This window comes from Oncorhynchus kisutch, linkage group LG1, assembly GCF_002021735.2.
Source record: "Oncorhynchus kisutch isolate 150728-3 linkage group LG1, Okis_V2, whole genome shotgun sequence".
In the NCBI taxonomy this organism is placed as follows: domain Eukaryota; kingdom Metazoa; phylum Chordata; class Actinopteri; order Salmoniformes; family Salmonidae; genus Oncorhynchus; species Oncorhynchus kisutch.
In genome coordinates, this window is record NC_034174.2 from 63901376 (window position 1) to 63917026 (window position 15651).

The following is a 15651-nucleotide window of genomic DNA, read 5'->3' on the forward strand; positions in this document are numbered from 1 at the left end:
TCAGGCGCAGGACACAGGTTTTGAGCAACACAACGGAGTTTACTCAAAGTCAGGCAAAAATTCAAAATAGGAACATACATACAAACTAGCACATACAACAACCACTAAAGACACCAACAATCACAGACAGAACAGAAATGTATGCCAGAGGGTTAAATAAGTAACATGATATGGGAATTGAAACCAGGTGTGTGTAATACAGACAAAACTAAACGAAACTGAAACATGGATCGGTGGTGACTAGAAAGCCGATGACGTCGACCGCCGAACATCACCCGAACAAGGAGAAGGGCCGACTTAGGTGGAAGTCGTGACAGTACCCCCCCTTTGACGCGCAGCTCCAGCAGAGCGCCGACACCGGCCTCGGGGACGACCCGGAGGACGAGACGCAGGGCAATCCGGGTGGAGACGGTGAAACTCCTGTAGCAATGAAGGATCTAGGATGTCCTCCACCGGTACTCAGCATCTCTCCTCTGGGCCGTACCCCTCCCACTCCACGAGGTACTGAAGGCCCCTCGCCCGACGCCTTGAGTCCATGATGGCTCGTACGGTATATCCCGGGACCCCCTCGATGTCCAGAGGGGGCGGAGGAACCTTCCGCATCTCAGACTGCTGGAGCGGACCAGCCACCACCGGCCTGAGGAGAGACACATGGAACGAGGGGTTAATGTGATAATCAGGGGGAGTTGTAACCTATAACAAACCTTGTTCAGTCTCCTCAGGACTTTAAATGGCCCCACAAACCGTGGACCCAGCTTCCGGCAGGGCAGGTGAAGGGGCAGGTTTCGGGTCGAGAGCCAGACCCGGTGCATACACCGGGGCCTCACTGCGGTGGCGGTCAGCACTCACCTTTTGTCTCCTGGCGGCCCTTTGTAGCCGCACATGGGCAGCGTGGGCAGCATGTCTCCTCTGAGTGCCGAAACCATTCAACCACAGCAGGAGCCTCAATCTGGCTCTGATGCCATGGTGCCAGGACCTGGCAATTGGACCGCAGAAACCTAGCCACATCATGGTTGACTCTTTCCACCTGCCCGTTACTCTCGGGGTGGAAACCTGAGGTAAGGCTGACCGAGACCCCCAGGCATTCCATAAACGCCCTCCAGACTCTAGACGTGAATTGGGGACCCCGATCAGAAACTATATCCTCAGGCATCCCGTAATGCCGGAATAGGTGGGTAAACAGGGCCTCCGCAGTTTGTAGAGCCGTAGGGAGACCGGGCAAAGAAAGGAGACGGCAGGACTTAGAAAATCGATCCACAACGACCAGGATCGTGATGTTACCCCGCTACGGGGGAAGATCCGTCACGAAATCCACCGATAGGTGTGACCACGGTCGTTGTGGAACGGAAAGGGGTTGTAATTTCCCCCTGGGCAGATGTTTAGGTGCCTTGCACTGTGCGCATACCGAACAGAAGGAAACATAAACCCTCACGTCCTTAGCTAAAGTGTGCCACCAGTACTTCCGAGCAAGGCAGCGAACCCTCCGAGCGATGCCAGGATGACCAGAGGAGGGTGACGTGTGAGCCCAACAGATCAAACGATCGCGGACATCAAACGCCCAGCTGGACACTCAGGGGGAGTGGGCTCTGCACGTGACGCCCGCTCGATGTCCGCGTCCACCTCCCGTACCACCGGGGCCACCAGGCGAGAAGCTGGAATTATGGGAGTGGAATCCGTTGACCGCTCCTCTGTATCATACATCTGGGACAGTGCATCTGCCTTAACGTTCTGGGAACCTGGTTTGTAGGAAAGGGTGAAAACAAAACGGGTGAAAAACATGGCACACCTTGCCTGGTGAGCGTTCAGTCTCCTCGCTGCTAAAATGTACTCCAGTGCGGTGGTCAGTCCAAATGAGAAAAGGGTGTCTAGCCCCCTCAAGCCAATGTCTCCACGCTTTCAGAGCCTTGACAACAGCCAATAGCTCCCGGTCCCCCACATCATAGTTTCGCTCCGCCAGGCTGAACTTCTTAGAAAATAATGCAATAAAATAATGGGGCGGAGCTTTAGTGGCGTACCCGAGCGCTGAGACAGCACAGCCCCTATCCCTGCCTCGGACGCGTCCACCTCAACTATGAACGCTAAGGAGGGATCAGGATGAGCCAGCACGGGAGCCCAGATAAACTGAGCCTTCAGGTGACCAAAAGCCCTGTCCGCCCCAGCTGTCCACTGCAGTCGCACCGGTCCCCCCTTCAGCAGTGAGGTAATGGGAGCCGCTACCTGACCAAAACCCAGGATAAATCTCAGGTAGTAGTTGGCAAACCCTAAAAACCGCTGCACCTCCTTTACCGTGGTTGGAGTCGGCCAATTACAAACGGCTGAAATGCGGTCATTCTCCATCTCTACCCCTGACACTGAACAACGGTACCCTAGGAAGAAGATGAACGTCAAGGCTGAGACATTTCTCAGCCTTGACGTACAGGTCATGTTCCAACAGTCGACCAAGCACCCTGCGTACCAGGGACACATGCTCGGCGCGTGTTGCGGAGTATATTAGAATGTCATCTATATACACCACTACACCCTGCCCGTGCAGGTCCCTGAAAATCTCATCTACAAAGGATTGTAAGACTGATGAAGCATTCATTAACTCGAATGGCATGAAGAGGTACTCATAATGCCCAGAAGTGGTGCTAAATGCTGTTTTCCAGTCATCTCCCGCCTGGATACGCACCAGGTTGTAAGCGCTCCTGAGGTCCAATTTTCTGAAGAAGTGCCGCCCCGTCACTCGGTCATACTGGCTATGAGCGGTAGCGGGTAACTGTAATTTACCGTGATCTTATTTAAACTTCGATAATCAATACACGGGCGCAAACCTCCATCCTTCTTCTTCACAAAAAAGAAACAAGAGGAGACAGGTGAGATGGAAGGTTGAATGTATCCCTGTCCCAGAGATTTGGTGACATATGTCTCCATAGCCACCATCTCCTCCTGTGACAGAGGATACACGTGACTCCTGTGAAGTGCAGCTTCTACCAAGAGATATATCGCACAATCCCCCTGTCGATGGGGAGGTAATTTTTTTACAGAAGGCGAGTGCCAAATCGGCATATTCGGGGGGAATGTGCATGGTGGAAACCTGGTTTGGACTTTCCACCATAGTGGCACCTAAGGAAACACCTACACACCTCCCTGAACACTGACAGGACCATCCCTTGAGAGCCCTCTGTTGCCACGAAATAATAGGATCATGAGAGGCCAACCAGGGAAGACCCAACACAACAGGAAACGCAGGAGAGTCGATCAGGAAGAGTCTAACTCTCTCCTCGTGACCCCCTTGCGTTCTCATAGCAATGGGCGCTGTGACCTCCCCAATTAGCCCCGACCCCAAAGGACGAATATCTAAGGCATGTACAGGGAAGGGAACATCAACAGGAACAATAGGAATCCCTGATCTATGTGCCAAGGAGCGTCAATAAAGTTCCCAGCTGCGCCTGAATCTACTAGCGTCTTATGCTGGGAATGTGGGGAGAACTCAGGAAATTCTATAGGTAACCACATGTGTGCAACAGGGGGTTCTGGGTGAGTTGTGTGCCTACTCACCTGGGAAGACCCACCAGTGCTCCGCCTACTACCTCGACCTCCTGGACAACCACCCCAGCACCGACCAGCAGTGTGCCCTCTGCGGCCACAGCTGGTGCAGGGAATGGTCCCCCTCCGGTCCCCCTTATAGCAGCCCCTCCCAACTCCATCGGTGTTGAATCCAAGGTGCTGGGAAATGGAATGGGCAGACCCCGATCCAGACATCCGTGGGAGGCCAACAGGTTATCCAGCCGGATAGACAAGTCCACCAGCTGGTCCAGGTTGAGAGTGGTGTCACTGCAGGCTAGCTCCCTACGAACGCCCTCTCGTAAACTACACCTATAGTGGTCGATCAGGGCCCGCTCATTCCATCCCGCACCAGCTGCCAGAGTTCTGAAGTCCAGTGCGAACTCTTGAGCGCTCCTCATCTCCTGTCTCAGATGGAACAATCTCTCTCCCGCCGCTCTGCCTTCAGGTGGATGATCAAAAACTGCCCGGAAGCGGTGCGAGAAGTCCTCGTAGTCATCCGGAGTCGGGCCTTCCCTTCCCCAGATGGAAGCGGAGGGAGAAGTCCTCGTAGTCATCCAGAATCGGACCTTCCCTTCCCCAGATGGAAGCGGAGGGAGAAGTCCTCGTAGTCATCCAGAGTCGGGCCTTCCCTTCCACAGATGGAAGCGGCGGGAGAAGTCCTCGTAGTCATCCAGAATCGGACCTTCCCTTCCCCAGATGGCGTTGGCCCACTCCAGGGCTTTTCCAGTCAGGCAGGAGATGAGGGCGCTCACTCTCTCGCGTCCCGAAGGGGCCGGCTGAACAGCTGCCAGGTAGAGCACCAGCTGGAGTAGGAACCCCTGCCACCCGGCAGCTGTTCCGTCATACTCTCCCGGGAGCGAGAGCCGAATCTCACTGGGTCCTGACGACGGAGGGGTGGACATCGGTGTAGGTTGAGGTGCGGGCGGAGGTGGTGATGTAGGATTGACAGGAAAGTCTCCTCTCTCCCATCTGTCCATTATTTGCAGCACGCAATCCATGGCTGTCCCTAGACTGTGTAACATGGTCGCGTGATTCTGTCAGCGATTGGGTGCAGAGATGTAGCGGAGTCAGGCGCAGGACACAGGTTATGAGCAACACAACGGAGTTTACTCAAAAAATCAGGAAAATTTTTCAAATAGGAACATACATACAAACTAGCACATACAACAACGTGTATGCCAGAGGGTTAAATAAGGAACATGACATGGGAATTGAAACCAGGTGTGTGTAATTCAGACAAAACAAAACGAAACTGAAACATGGATCGGTGGTGACTAGAAATCCGGTGACATCGACCGCAGAACGGAAGTCGTGACAATTGTGTATGTATTAAAAGTGCTCCCAGCCCCTGATCTCTGAGTAGAGGGCGTCTCCTGGAAATGAAGTGTCCACCAGCTGATGGTGCCCGTGGAGGGTGAAGTTGGCCTGCAGGAGCCCGCCATCCACTGCACACTTGGCCAGGTGTTGGCGCACCAGATCCAGGGCGTGGAGTGAGGGCAGAGAGGAGGAGTAGTTACCAATGAAGGCCACGCCGTAACCGTAAGGGTTCTGCCTCCTGGTGTGGTTGCCAAGGTGACGCCCCTCGTAGATGTACCCGTCAGAACCCACCACAAAGCTTAGGGGAACATACATTTAGGAGTTGGAGTGATTAAACAAATTGCATTATCTCACAACCCTGATTCTTGTTATAGCATCTTGTTATTATATTTTGCTTCAGGTTATACTGTGTAACATCATGTTAAGATTTGCTATAATATGACTGCTTCAGTAATTGTAGGCTGACACAGCACACTTGTCTCCATCTATGAAGCTTAGTATAAAGGGTTTGTTAATATCTGCGAATGGATGAGGGGGTCAAAGTTCACCTATATCCGATGTCGGCCCAGCCGTTGTCATCTTGGTGGAAGCGCTGCATGGCCCTCATGCTCCTGGAACACTGCCTGAAGGAGTGACAGGGCCTGTCTGGCTCGTAGGTGTGGTGGATATACAGGAAGGGGAGGGGCAGGGCAAGAGGGAAGGGAGACCCTCGGTAGGGTTTTGCCCCCCAATGACACCGTGGGATGATGGGAGGGCAGTCTGGAGAGGAGAGGTTGAACCAGAGTAGAACAGGTTCAATTACTCTTCATGTTTATAGACCAATACTCTGTAGACTTCAAATGAATAGCCATTTATCACCTACAATTTCATAATTACAGGGGTGAAGGTTCCCTCTCTCCTTCCCTGAGACTCACCCCAGTATCTGTGGACAAATTCCAGCATTATGTTTCTTTGGCTATCCACTGAGTGTCCTCCAGCCTCCACACCAGGTATAGGGTCTCCATCACCTGCCTCTGGGTGTCCAGGGTGCCCAGCAGGGCTTGGGCAATCTCTCTACGCTTGGGGCCGATGTGGCTGGATACAACCCCCAGGTCTTGACCCTCCAGGACATGGTTGTAGTAACCCTTCAGCACCTCGCTGAGTTTACCAGGCTGTTCAGAGGGGACCAGGCTGGCAAGATCCATGCTCAAAATGGACCCATCCATTCCCCTGTTGGCGAGGGCATCGGTGGCTAGGGTGAGCACCCGCGACATCTGGAACAATCTGGGGTGGGTCACGTTGTCCCAGCAGCCGTCCTGGAGGCTAAGGATTTTGGCCAAGGTGAGGGGAAACATGCCCAGCTTCGCTTTCAGACCCACCTCAATGCCTAGAAGCATGGGAGCGATGGCCACTGTGGTGCCATCTTGGGTCAGAACGACCCCTCTCGCCTCACCATGGTCCTTCACATAATGGTGGATGGTTTGTCGAATAAGCCAAAGAGAGTGGTGTTGAACACGGAGGTGTGGGTGTGGCTGATGTTGTTGGAGGCCCCTAGGAAGTGCAGGGTGAATGGGTCCTCATGTCTTGCCATCCTGCGTATCCTCCTCATTTGAGACATCTGATCTGATGCTATCTTAACAATGGGAAGCTGAGACATTTCACAACTCTGTCTAGGGGCCTGTCTCATTCACCAGCTCTATCATCTATTCGGATCAAACTTGAAATTCATACATTAACGACAACAAGATGTAGAATATTTATTGAATGACATTTAATAGAACATCATCACCATCTGTGGGTCATCTGACACAGATACATGTGGTTGTTTGTGTTCAGTGGCTGTTGGGCTCAGTTTCCTGTCTAAACCAGCAGCACTTTCTGCCAGCCAAACAGGTTTGAAAGACTCTAAACCACTTCCTATGTTGATGCTACACAGTTGTGACACATGCACCTGTTAAATACTTCAATCTCACACACTGGTCAATGTGTGTTTCATGAGATTGTGAGTTTGAATTGGACCGACAGCCAAGAAATCTGATCCAACACCATTGGATAGGTGAAAACAGGTTTCCACAATACAGTTCTCTCTGATCAGTGCCAGACCAGAGAACCATTTTCAAAGTACTCTCCTTTGAGTTGTGGAGCCTCCTTTGAAATGTCTCCTTATGCAACCGAAAACTGACTTAGAAGACATACTAGCAACTTCCAATAGCTTTGTCAAAGCCCCACCACAACAACCATCATTTATCTAAACCTTTACTCAGAAACACTGGAGGGCACTATTACACCAATACAACTGAACATACTGTAACAACTATTTTAAATCCCTGCGTTGGTTGCCTATAGTTTAATAATTGATTTTTAAGAGCTACGTGGCCCTGCACCTGAGTACATGTCTGACATGCATTTAAGATACTGTATGTGCCCGGTCGGTCCCTCAGATCCTCTGTCACGGGTCTTTTAGTTGTTCCAAAGGTGAGAACCAAAACGTGTGGTGAGGCTGCCTTCAGCCACTATGGTCCTGGCCTTTGGAACAGCCTGCCGGAGGATTTGAAGGCCTCAAACTGTTGTAATTTTGAAGAGCTACTTATTAGCCGTGCTTTTGCTTAGTCCTACTATCTATTTTACTCCCATTGTATTATCTTATTTATTTTCATTTATTTTAGTGCATTAGTCTCATGTCCACTGTGATTGTTTTACTCTTTTCATTTCTCATTTTTATATTTCTAACCTTTTATTTTCTATGCATTTTGAAATGCATCATCTGTAAGAAATGTGCTCTGCAAATAAAGTTGTGATTTGGTTTTGATTAGGAGAATAGCCCACAGTAGAGCCATTCAACCACAAACTTACATTAATATGCAAAGTGTCTCAAATGATTTCGTACATATTTGCTAGTGTGTAATGCAGTAATACTGTGATTTATGCATACTTAAGCACTTCTAAAACAGCTTAATTGTCTGGATAGTTAATTAGTAAGTGTTCTTTAAAGCATTCTTCATACGTACATCGTAAGTCATATGAAAAACACTCATGAAAACAGGTTTTTTGTTGTGGTTCAGATCCCCTTTATTTGTATAATTAAAAGGAGCCAGTTGGAAGGAAAGGGGGAGATGGCGGAGAAAGTGTAGCCCGGAGTTGTGTGTGCTTGAGTCACTCCTCTTTTGGGAGGCTGTTGGTGCATGTGAAGAACTTCCACACACGTCGGAAGAATCGTAGAACGCCATTTTTCTTCTGCTTCTTTGTGTCACTGCGCACCACTTCCACTGCGTTCGACACCTCGGGCACTCCGCTGCACACCTCAGGAAGGCTCTCATTGGATGCAAAATAGGACTAAACAGACCATGCAGAGCAGTGCAAGAGTAAGAACAACACATATGTCCTTTAGCTGTTTCACAAAACATACCACAGACATCCAAAGTCAAAGATTATAGTAGCTAATTTATAATATTGTCCAGTTTCAGACAACCCTGATGCACCCCACTTAGAAAGACAGTTGACCTTTCATTCACGAAACAGGCTTCTTGTTCCTTACCTTTGGGAGTCTTGCAATCATATCATTGAAGTCTTTGGTCAGCTGATCTTCCCAGCCCTCCTTCAGCCACCCTTTGGATTTCACCACCTTGCTGAGGACATTTTCAGTGTCCCGAAGTTCTTCAGCAGCCTCTGTCTTTGTATCACTGGACACCTCTTCCACTGGGTTTGACACCTCAGGGACTCTACTGCACACCTCAGGACCTCCACTGCACACCACAGGACCTCCGCTGCACACCTCAGGACCTCTGCTGCACACCTCAGGACCGCTGCACAGCTCAGCCTCTCCATTGCACACCTCAGCATGGCTCTCGGTGGATAGCTGCACCACCTTTCTCAGGACATTTCCAGTGTCCAGAAGGTCTTCAGCAGCTTCAGTCGTCATTGTGTCACTGGACACCTCTCCCACTGCATTTGACACATCAGGCACTCCACTGCACACATTTGGACCTCTGATACACATCTCAGGAAGGCTCTCAGTGGATCCGAAATAGGACTAAGCAGACAATGCAGAGCAATGAAATAGTAAGAACAAAACTGATATCTGTCCTTTTTCACAAAACATACCACAGACATCCAAAGTCAAAGATTATAGGAGCTTATTTGTATAATTGTCCCGCTTGAGACATCTCTGATACACCCAATTTGCAAAGACACTTGACCTTTCATATTCCCGAAACAGGCTTCTTGTTCCTTACCTTTGGTAGTTCCGTAATCATATCATAGATTGTTGGGGTTAGCTGATCTTTGCAGCTCTCCTTCAGACACCCTTTGGGCTTCACCACCTTGCTGAGGACATTTCCATCTCCAGCAGCGTCTTTCTCCACACTGACCAGGGCTAGCGAGTCATCCTGAAAGTCCACCACATTGTTATTCGGAGACTCCTCTGAAGACTCCTCATTGGTGTTGTCAATGTCAGCAGCCCCAGCGACACTGGACGGGCACTTGGTCTTTGGACTTTTCTCTTCAATTAGAGTTTCCTTTGAAGAGGTCTCAGAATGTCCATACAGCTCAGTGAGCTGTAAATGGACAGAGACATACATAACTATCCTATAGCTACTTCACAAATACAACAAACCAAAGGCATCCAAAGTTGATTGGAACATTGACCAACTTTAAACACCATATTATACACAGAATTGACAAAGATGCTTGACATTTTAAGAAACAATATTGGCATTGCAGATGGCTCTTATGTCTTACCTCAGTGGCCTGGCATGTCTCATCCTTTAGGTGCAAGAAGTTCAACTTCCAACACTCCTCTTTCAGAAGCTGGATGGCTTTGTTGGGCGCCGTGTCCACGGTGAAATCAGATATCCTTAATTCATCCTGAACTCTCTGGCAACTGACCAGGAGAACTCTCTCTGTCTCCTGTAATTCCAGGCCCCTCTTTGCATCCCAAGTCTATGTAACAACATAATATGTAATTAACATACTGTTGATGTATCGGGTGAGACTGGACACTGGTCCATCATTGAAATGATGGAAGAAATTATTAATTTGAACTGATAGCTGCTGTTTTTCTCTTTTGGTCCAAAAATGAGCTTGCTGATATCTTAAGGGCTTTACAGTGGGTGTACTGTTTGCTCTACATAGTCCTCACCAATTCAGCTACACAGACCTTCCTCCATCTCTTCCATGTCTCTGTCTCAAGCCTTCATGTGAATATGGAAATGTATCAGACTATGTCTGTCTACACTATCTATCAAACTATTGCTGTCGTCTAATATATTTTGATACATTAGTGTTATCATTTACACTTGTCTAATGATGTGATAAACTCAAGTTACCTAAATGAAGTATAACGTTTCGTACAATTCAAAAATAGTCTGAGAACACTGCACTCACTCCAAGAAGACTCTTTTCCCTGCCAGGAGCCAGGCCTTCATTGGTCTCAGAGGGAGGTCTAGCGGCAGTCTTCCCTGGGCTTTCAGTGTACGGAATTGCCTCTTGAGCATTTTCTGCAATAGAGTCTTCAATTAGTGACTTAACCATTTAGAATGTGGCAAGCAGAGAGTGATATGAATTGGTTCATGGCACAAACTAACTGCTCCTCCATGGAGAGTGATGAGCCCTTTTTTGATGATTTGTTTTTGTTGACCAAAGCTCATCAGAAAGAGCGAGGGTTACTGAGCACAGAACCCAAAACCAGATGTCTACAGCAGTACATCTGTATTTTTCAAATTAATGCTGGAAAAAGTTATCTAAATGGGAATAATATACATTATACTTTACATAGAACAACAACATGCAATATAAACAATAAAAGTGCAGATTAGATTAATGAGACCTTAATTATGATGAGGACGCAAGTCATTTTAGATGATCGATAAATTGGTTGTATATAGCTAACAGATTCGATATGATCCAAGTAACGTGTTTTTCGAAATTGTCGAATGCGTGCAACATCGGTCCTTCTCATTATGGGAAAACCTACTTACCTTACTGAGAACAGGAAAAAATATACGATTTTTTGATTGACTTGAATGAAGAATTCGCGTTTGCTATCGATATACTGTCGGCTGGTTGTGATTGTGAATAAATTAACCTCTGAGTAATACACATAGAATTCAAATGTATGTTAATTGGACATTGTGACGAGCATGGAATTCTAATATAGATTCTATTTCTATGGTGACACGTTCCTTATTGCGCACAACGTCGTACATTTCTAAGCACATTTATTTATCCTGTTGTATCATTTGCCTCTGGCCAATCCTATTTCTCCCTAATGATTACAGATCCTGTAACATTTTGACGCGATGTCACTGGGAAAAAAACGTAAATTATGAACGTTTGTTGACATTGGCAATTCGCATACAAAAGGGTTAGAGAAATATATAAAACATGCAATACAATATTAAAATGTGTTGGTTTAAAAATCGCTTCAAACTTGAAGACCACAGGCTATTTAAAGTAGGCGGTATGAAATGAATTACAGAATCAATCAATACGATTTACAGTATGCTTAGGTATCAACAATGACTAGTGGTGGATTTTTAACATTATACTGTACTTTTAATACATTGAAAGTGTATGAAAATAGATAAATCAGTGTTTATTGAACAAATATGCCATGATTTGTTAATCCATGCTGATAAAGCGTGTTTACAATAATTTGTTTGAAATCGAGGATTTAGGCCTGTTTAATTCATATTAACTGTTAAACATTTTACTGTCACAACCAGGTCAATATGTGTTTCGTGAATTGGACAGATAGCCAAGATGTATAAATCAATAACAGAAAACAATTTCAAAGTTTTCCAATAGGGCCAAACATTCTCCATACTCCCACTAAAACCATGTTATTTTTGAGTTAATTAAGATGTTTACAGTAATTGATTTGTAATTCACTTTTAATGAACTAACAATTCATTTAGCAATTTGATATAGGCTAAGATCAAAGTCATAAATGCAACATGCTACAATGTCAACGATTTTACTGAGTTATAAGTTCATATAAGGAAATCAGTCAATTTAAATGAATACATGAGGCTCTAATCTATGGATTTCACATGACTGGGCATAAGCCCACCCACTGGGGAGCCAGGTCCAGACAATCAGACTTCGTTTTTCCACACAAATGGGCTGTATCATCAGCCATCCGGGTGGCTGATCTCAGACAATCCCACAGGTGAAGAAGTCAGATGTGGAGGTCCTGGGCTGGCGTGGTTACAGGTGGTCTGCGGTTGTGAGGCCTATTGGACATACTGCCAAATTCTCTAAAACAACGTTGGAGGTAGCTTATTGTTGATACATTTACATTCAATTATCTGGCAATAGCGCTAGTGGACATTAATGCAGTCAGCATGCCAATTACAAACTCCCTCAACTTGATACATCTGAGGTATTTTGTAGTGTGATAAAATTGCTCATTTTAGAGTGGCTCTGTATTGTCCCCAGGACAAGGTGCACCGGTGTAATGATCATGCTGTTTAATCAGCTTCTTGAAATGCCACTCCTGTCAGTTGGATGGATTATTTCAGCACAAAATTGGAGAGAAATAAGCTTTTTGTGAGTATGGAACATTCCTGGGGTCTTTTATTTCAGCTCATGAAACATGGGACCAACACTTTACATGTTGCACTAATATTTTTGTTCAGTATACTGTACATGTCTCTCTGTTGTGTTACAATACTGTAATGTGAAGCAATGTCTAATGGGTCCTAGGTGTAGCTGGTGTAGAGTGTCAGGCGCAGGACAGCAGATATGAGAAATCAATGTACTTTTACTCAAAATGTCAAATAAGCAAAGTAACAAATACACGCACACCATGACAGACCGAAAGTACAATAAACAATCACTTACAAAAACCAGTGGGGAACAGAGGGTTAAATAATGAACAGGTAATTGTGGGATTGAAATCCGGTGTGTACAAAAAAGACAAAACAAATGGAAAATGAAAAGTGGATTGGCTGTGGCTAGAAGGCCGGTGACGTCGACTAACGAACACCGCCCGAACAAGGAGTGGGTCCAACTTCGGGGAAAGTCGTGACACAGTGACAACCATAAGGGTGAGTGTTATACACTGTTATAACTCTAAAACACATCAAGAAATTGATACCCCCATACAATCCAATGAGACATTTTGACAAAACTGGTTTTATTCCACACTGCTTTTTACATGCTTGTCTTCTTCATTGGTCCTTTCTCGATGAGCTGGTTTCTGTAAAAGGTTGCTTTGTCAGCAGCATCAATATCAACAGTGGACAAAAAGATTAATGTTGGTGTTTATCACTAATGTCTAATGTAGGAAAAAGGACACAATTGTGTAATGACTGAATAGTGTTCTGGTGCAACTGTGATGCCCTTTTGATTGTCGTCAACGATTGGGTGCAGAGATGTAGCGGAGCCAGGCGCAGGACACAGGTTTTGAGCAACACAACGGAGTTTACTAAAAAGTCAGGCAAAAATTCCAAATAGGAACATACATACAAACTAGCACATACAACAACCACTAAAGACACCAACAATCACAGACAGAACAGAAATGTATGCCAGAGGGTTAAATAAGGAACATGATATGGGAATTGAAACCAGGTGTGTGTAATACAGACAAAACAAAACGAAACTGAAACATGGATCGGTGGTGACTAGAAAGCCGATGACGTCGACCGCCGAACATCACCCGAACAAGGAGAAGGGCCGACATAGACGGAAGTCGTGACAGTACCCCCCCTTTGACGCGCGGTACCAGCCGCGCGCTGACACCGGCCTCGGGGACGATCAGGAGGACTGGACGCAGGGCAATCCGGGTGGAGACGGTGAAACTCCTGTAGCAATGAAGGATCTAGGATGTCCTCCACCGGTACCCAGCATGTCTCCTCCGGGCCGTACCCCTCCCACTCCACGAGGTACTGAAGGCCCCTCACCCGACGCCTTGAGTCCATTATGGCTAATAAGGTATATGCTGGGACCCCCTCGATGTCCAGAGGGGGTGGAGGAACCTTCAGCATCTCAGACTGCTGGAGCGGACCAGCCACCACCGGCCTGAGGAGAGACACATGGAATGATAACAAACCTTGTTCAGTCTCCTCAGGACTTTAAATGGCCCCACAAACCGCGGACCCAGCTTTTTTTTTAAAATTTTTTTATTTTACCTTTATTTAACCAGGTAGGCAAGTTGAGAACAAGTTCTCATTTACAATTGCGACCTGGCCAAGATAAAGCAAAGCAGTTCGACAGATAAAACGACACAGAGTTACACATGGAGTAAAAACAAACATACAGTCAATAATGCAGTAGAAAACAAGTCTATATACAATATGAGCAAATGAGGTGAGAAGGGAGGTAAAGGCAAAAAAGGCCATGATGGCAAAGTAAATACAATATAGCAAGTAAAATACTGGAATGGTAGTTTTGCAATGGAAGAATGTGCAAAGTAGAAATAAAAAATAATGGGGTGCAAAGGAGCAAAATAAATAAATAAATTAAAATTAAATACAGTTGGGAAAGAGGTAGTTGTTTGGGCTAAATTATAGGTGGGCTATGTACAGGTGCAGTAATCTGTGAGCTGCTCTGACAGTTGGTGCTTAAAGCTAGTGAGGGAGATAAGTGTTTCCAGTTTCAGAGATTTTTGTAGTTCGTTCCAGTCATTGGCAGCAGAGAACTGGAAGGAGAGGCGGCCAAAGAAAGAATTGGTTTTGGGGGTGACTAGAGAGATATACCTGCTGGAGCGTGTGCTACAGGTGGGAGATGCTATGGTGACCAGCGAGCTGAGATAAGGGGGGACTTTACCTAGCAGGGTCTTGTAGATGACATGGAGCCAGTGGGTTTGGCGACGAGTATGAAGCGAGGGCCAGCCAACGAGAGCGTACAGGTCGCAATGGTGGGTAGTATATGGGGCTTTGGTGATAAAACGGATTGCACTGTGATAGACTGCATCCAATTTGTTGAGTAGGGTATTGGAGGCTATTTTGTAAATGACATCGCCAAAGTCGAGGATTGGTAGGATGGTCAGTTTTACAAGGGTATGTTTGGCAGCATGAGTGAAGGATGCTTTGTTGCGAAATAGGAAGCCAATTCTAGATTTAACTTTGGATTGGAGATGTTTGATATGGGTCTGGAAGGAGAGTTTACAGTCTAACCAGACACCTAAGTATTTGTAGTTGTCCACGTATTCTAAGTCAGAGCCGTCCAGAGTAGTGATGTTGGACAGGTGGGTAGGTGCAGGTAGCGATCGGTTGAAGAGCATGCATTTAGTTTTACTTGTATTTAAGAGCAATTGGAGGCCACGGAAGGAGAGTTGTATGGCATTGAAGCTTGCCTGGAGGGTTGTTAACACAGTGTCCAAAGAAGGGCCGGAAGTATACAGAATGGTGTCGTCTGCGTAGAGGTGGATCAGGGACTCACCAGCAGCAAGAGCGACCTCATTGATGTATACAGAGAAGAGAGTCGGACCAAGAATTGAACCCTGTGGCACCCCCATAGAGACTGCCAGAGGTCCGGACAGCAGACCCTCCGATTTGACACACTGAACTCTATCAGAGAAGTAGTTGGTGAACCAGGCGAGGCAATCATTTGAGAAACCAAGGCTGTCGAGTCTGCCGATGAGGATATGGTGATTGACAGAGTCGAAAGCCTTGGCCAGATCAATGAATACGGCTGCACAGTAATGTTTCTTATCGATGGCGGTTAAGATATCGTTTAGGACCTTGAGCGTGGCTGAGGTGCACCCATGACCAGCTCTGAAACCGGATTGCATAGCAGAGAAGGTATGGTGAGATTCGAAATGGTCGGTAATCTGTTTGTTGACTTGGCTTTCGAAGACCT

At 46.7% G+C, this 15651-nt stretch overlaps 1 protein-coding gene and 1 pseudogene across 1 annotated transcript; both read right to left on the reverse strand.

Moving 5' to 3' along the window:
- Window positions 1-4878: 4878 nt before the first annotated feature.
- LOC116374801 (N-acetylmuramoyl-L-alanine amidase-like) lies at window positions 4879-6463 on the reverse strand (annotated as a pseudogene).
- A 1535-nt stretch (window positions 6464-7998) lies between these two features.
- On the reverse strand, window positions 7999-10435 carry LOC116376209 (uncharacterized). Its single transcript, XM_031835653.1, has 5 exons — window positions 10228-10435; window positions 9583-9783; window positions 9078-9398; window positions 8381-8875; window positions 7999-8178 (listed from the first exon to the last, which is right to left on the reverse strand). Exons 1-5 carry the CDS (start codon window positions 10372-10374, stop codon window positions 7999-8001), a joined length of 1344 nt encoding a protein of 447 aa, XP_031691513.1. The 5' UTR covers window positions 10375-10435.
- Between the last annotated feature and the right edge of the window lie 5216 nt (window positions 10436-15651).

Excerpts from the sequence above, each read along its gene's own strand:
- LOC116376209 (XM_031835653.1), bottom strand. The coding sequence starts at position 10,374 with ATGGTTAAGTCACTAATTGAAGACTCTATTGCAGAAAATGCTCAAGAG. Across the intron at positions 9,399-9,582 it reads AGACATGCCAGGCCACTGAG|CTCACTGAGCTGTATGGACA; the intron begins GTAAGACATAAG and ends GTCCATTTACAG. Across the intron at positions 8,876-9,077 it reads TGATTACGGAACTACCAAAG|TCCTATTTCGGATCCACTGA; the intron begins GTAAGGAACAAG and ends TTGTCTGCTTAG.